The sequence below is a fragment of the Acanthisitta chloris genome, unplaced genomic scaffold (assembly GCF_000695815.1).
Source record: "Acanthisitta chloris isolate BGI_N310 unplaced genomic scaffold, ASM69581v1 scaffold3400, whole genome shotgun sequence".
In the NCBI taxonomy this organism is placed as follows: domain Eukaryota; kingdom Metazoa; phylum Chordata; class Aves; order Passeriformes; family Acanthisittidae; genus Acanthisitta; species Acanthisitta chloris.
In genome coordinates, this window is record NW_008652057.1 from 21,732 (window position 1) to 24,747 (window position 3,016).

At 59.8% G+C, this 3,016-nt stretch overlaps 1 protein-coding gene across 1 annotated transcript in view; it reads right to left on the reverse strand.

The window, feature by feature from the left end:
* PPL (periplakin) overlaps positions 1–2,314 on the reverse strand; it is a gene marked incomplete at its 5' end in the record, with an annotated part of 15,445 nt that extends 13,131 nt beyond the window's left edge. The window contains 7 exon segments of the mRNA XM_009075607.1: positions 1–2; positions 4–77; positions 182–223; positions 498–623; positions 1,085–1,205; positions 1,592–1,746; positions 2,215–2,314. The exon segment at positions 1–2 is cut by the window's left edge and continues 74 nt beyond it. Coding sequence (XP_009073855.1) covers positions 1–2; positions 4–77; positions 182–223; positions 498–623; positions 1,085–1,205; positions 1,592–1,746; positions 2,215–2,314 — 620 coding nt within the window.
* Between the last annotated feature and the right edge of the window lie 702 nt (positions 2,315–3,016).

Below are 3,016 nucleotides of genomic sequence, written 5' to 3' on the forward strand. Positions count from 1 at the left end.
CAGTAGAGCTTGTTGGTGCAGCGCTGCATGTAGTCCTGCAGCGAGTTCAGATCCTGCTGCCGCTGCTGGGAACCAGCCTGGGAGGGAGCACAGACAGAGTCAGCCCAAAGCTTCTCTCCCTGGCTCCCCCCATCCCTGCAAGGGACCCGAGAGAGGGTTCTGCCCTCCCAGGCTCTCTTACCAGCAGCTTCTGGTATTTGGCTTGGAAGTCGTTTGCATATTCCTGGTAACAAAGAGAAGCAAGGCAGGGGTTAGGAGCAGTCTCTGGAGAGTGGGGCCCTGGCAGAGGCTCAGGGGTGCAGAGGGTTCACGATGCAGGGCAATGTGGTTTACTGGATTTGCCTCTGGTGTGGCTAGAGCTGGTGCAGGATGCTGAGCTCTGGGGCTAGGTGTGGGTCTGTGCACCCACCCAGCCTGCTCCAGGCTGTGGCAGCTCGGGTGGTGGGATGCCCTTACCTTCACCCCCAGCTCGGGACAGGGATGGGGGGAGAGCTGACCTGGCTGCCTTCCTTGGCGATGTGTGGCCCAATGGCCATGACTTCGTTGTGAAAGATGTTGTGCTCTTCCACTTGGCTGTTGACTAGTGGCAGGTCAGTCCCAAAGCCTTTGTTGCTTAGTGTATCCTGTGGAGCACAGGAGTTGGGGTCAGCGATAGGGGAATGGGATGAGGTGGCCAAGACCGAGGAAACTCCTCATGGAGTCTGCAGTGTATGGGTGTCCAGAGGGTGAAACTGGCTGTGCCAGGGGGAAGCTGGTTTGGGGGCTTTAACCCTTTTCTGGCTGGAAGAATGTGAGGAATGGGATAAAATAAAAAATGAGGACCGTAGAGTAGAGCCCAAAGCAGGTGGTGACTGGGAATGCTGAGGCAGAGACCAGTGCCACCTCGAGCCACAGCAACTGGCCTTGTCCCATCACCTCTGCTCCTCCCTGGCCACCCAGCACCCCCCTCCTTCCCACACTGATTGCTGCTCCCAGTGTAAAGCTGCCCAGAAGTTTTCCAAGAGCCTGTTTCTCCACGAGAAGCTGCACAAGGTCCTGCTCAGCTGGTGCTGGCCAAGCAGTGGCACTGGTGGCCCCTTGGTACCTGTTTCTCCTCGATCACTGTTGTCCAGTTGAGCTGGGGCTCGATGTGCTGCAGGGGGAAGTTGTAGATCTGGTTGTGTTTCACACGCAGGTTTGCCACTCGTTCCTTCAGCTGCCGGATGCTGCGGGAAGGGAGGGATGAGGGTTGGGATGCAGCACAGGGCATGGTCTGGCGTTAGCACTGGGAGCTGTAGGTGATCCTCTCCCACGGAGGGGGACACTGTCCCAGCAGCAATGGCTGGGGAGGGAGAGGACAGAGGTGCCTGTGCTGTAGCTGTGAGCTCAGGACAGGCTGGTGCTGGGGGAGAGCATGGTCCATGCCACCCTGCAGTGTGCAGCCCCCTCACTCTCCGTGTGCCCATGAATACTGTGGGTTACACACCTTAGCACCACTCGGGACGCACAGGAGCCCTCAGTGAGCCCTTCGCTGCAGGCAGGAGCTGAGCAGAGCCCCTGGAGAAGTGTGTCTCCCCAAAAGGCTCTGGGTGAGTGTCCCACTGGTACTCACTCCTCTGTGATCATGTCCCCCTGGGGATGCTTCATGTGCCGGGCGATGGCTGCGTCGCCGTCCAGCACGTAGAGCAGCTTGTCGGACTCGCTGAGCTTCTGCGCCGTCAGGTCCTTGTACTGCGCCAGCTGGCACGCCTTGATCTTGTGCAGGTCCTGGGCAGAGTGGGGAGGGCAGGGGTCACCAGGGCAGGGAGAGCACTGTCCAAGAGGTCACCCCACCGCGCTGTCCCCAGGCAATGGCGATGGGCAGGAACTTGGCATCTCCCATCCTCCAGCCATGACTTCTGCTTTCCCCTTGCCTACTGTAGAACCACAGTCCTGGAATGGGTTGGGTTGGAAGGGACCTTAAGAACCATCTAGTTTCCCCCCCCTGCCATGGCAGGGACACCTTCCACTAGCCCAGGTTGCCCAGAGCCTCATCCAACCTGGCCCCCTGAGGAAGGGCTGGGAGGCTGCATCGCCTCAGGATGCATCACAGCCTTTGGGAAAAGGAGGATGGTTCAGGCCCTTTCTCCTCCACCCTCTTCCCCTGAGCAGGGGGACCCCAAGCATCCCTCATTACAGACCATCGCTGCCCAGGCCTGGGGCAGGAGGCCGTGGGGGCCCAGGGGGCTCACTCACACTTTGCATTCGGGAGTCAGTCTCCACGATGTTTTTCTCCACCTGGTCAGCATTTTTCTGCAGGCGCTCGATGAGCTCGGTCAGCTCTTTGCTGGAGATGCTGGGGACAAAAAGGGGGAGGTGGTCAGCCCACAGCCCTGAGCTGCCCTCAGGGGTGGCCCAGGGCCAGCCAGGCCTGCCAGGCACTGCAGCTGTGTGTGACTCATTGCTGCCTCTAACACTTTCCAAAATACTCCGTGGTCACCGTGCCAGGAGGAGGGAGCTGGTGGGGACACGGTATCTCCCACGGGTGGAAGTGGGAGCAATACCTCAGGCAAACCTGAGCCTCCCTCAGCTTCACAGCAAGAAAGCAAAGAGCTGTTTGCAGGGCACGGGGAGAGAATCACAGCACATCCTGAGCTCGAAGGGACCACACGAGGGTCATTGAGTGCGACACCCCAGCAATGCCAAGGGCCTGGGAATGGCATCCAGCACAGAGACAGAGGAGCCTGAGCCACAGTGAGGGCCTGGACCCCCAAGCACACAGGTCAGGTGGCCCATTTGAGGTTGCACCTGTGCCCTGGGCAGCCCCTGCCTGCAGCCCCTCCCTGCCATGGTAAACTCCTCTGCAGGGAGTTATTCCCAAACACAGGGATGGGATCACACACACTGCACCTCTCCTGCAGTGCTTTCTCGCTCTCTGGGCACTGGTTTTGCTCCCAGGGTGATGCTGGCCCAGGCCTTTCCTGGCAGGGAGCAGGGCCAAGTATTCCCACACGAGCGCAGAGAGGGCTGAGCTGGAGCAGAGCAGAACAACCCGTGA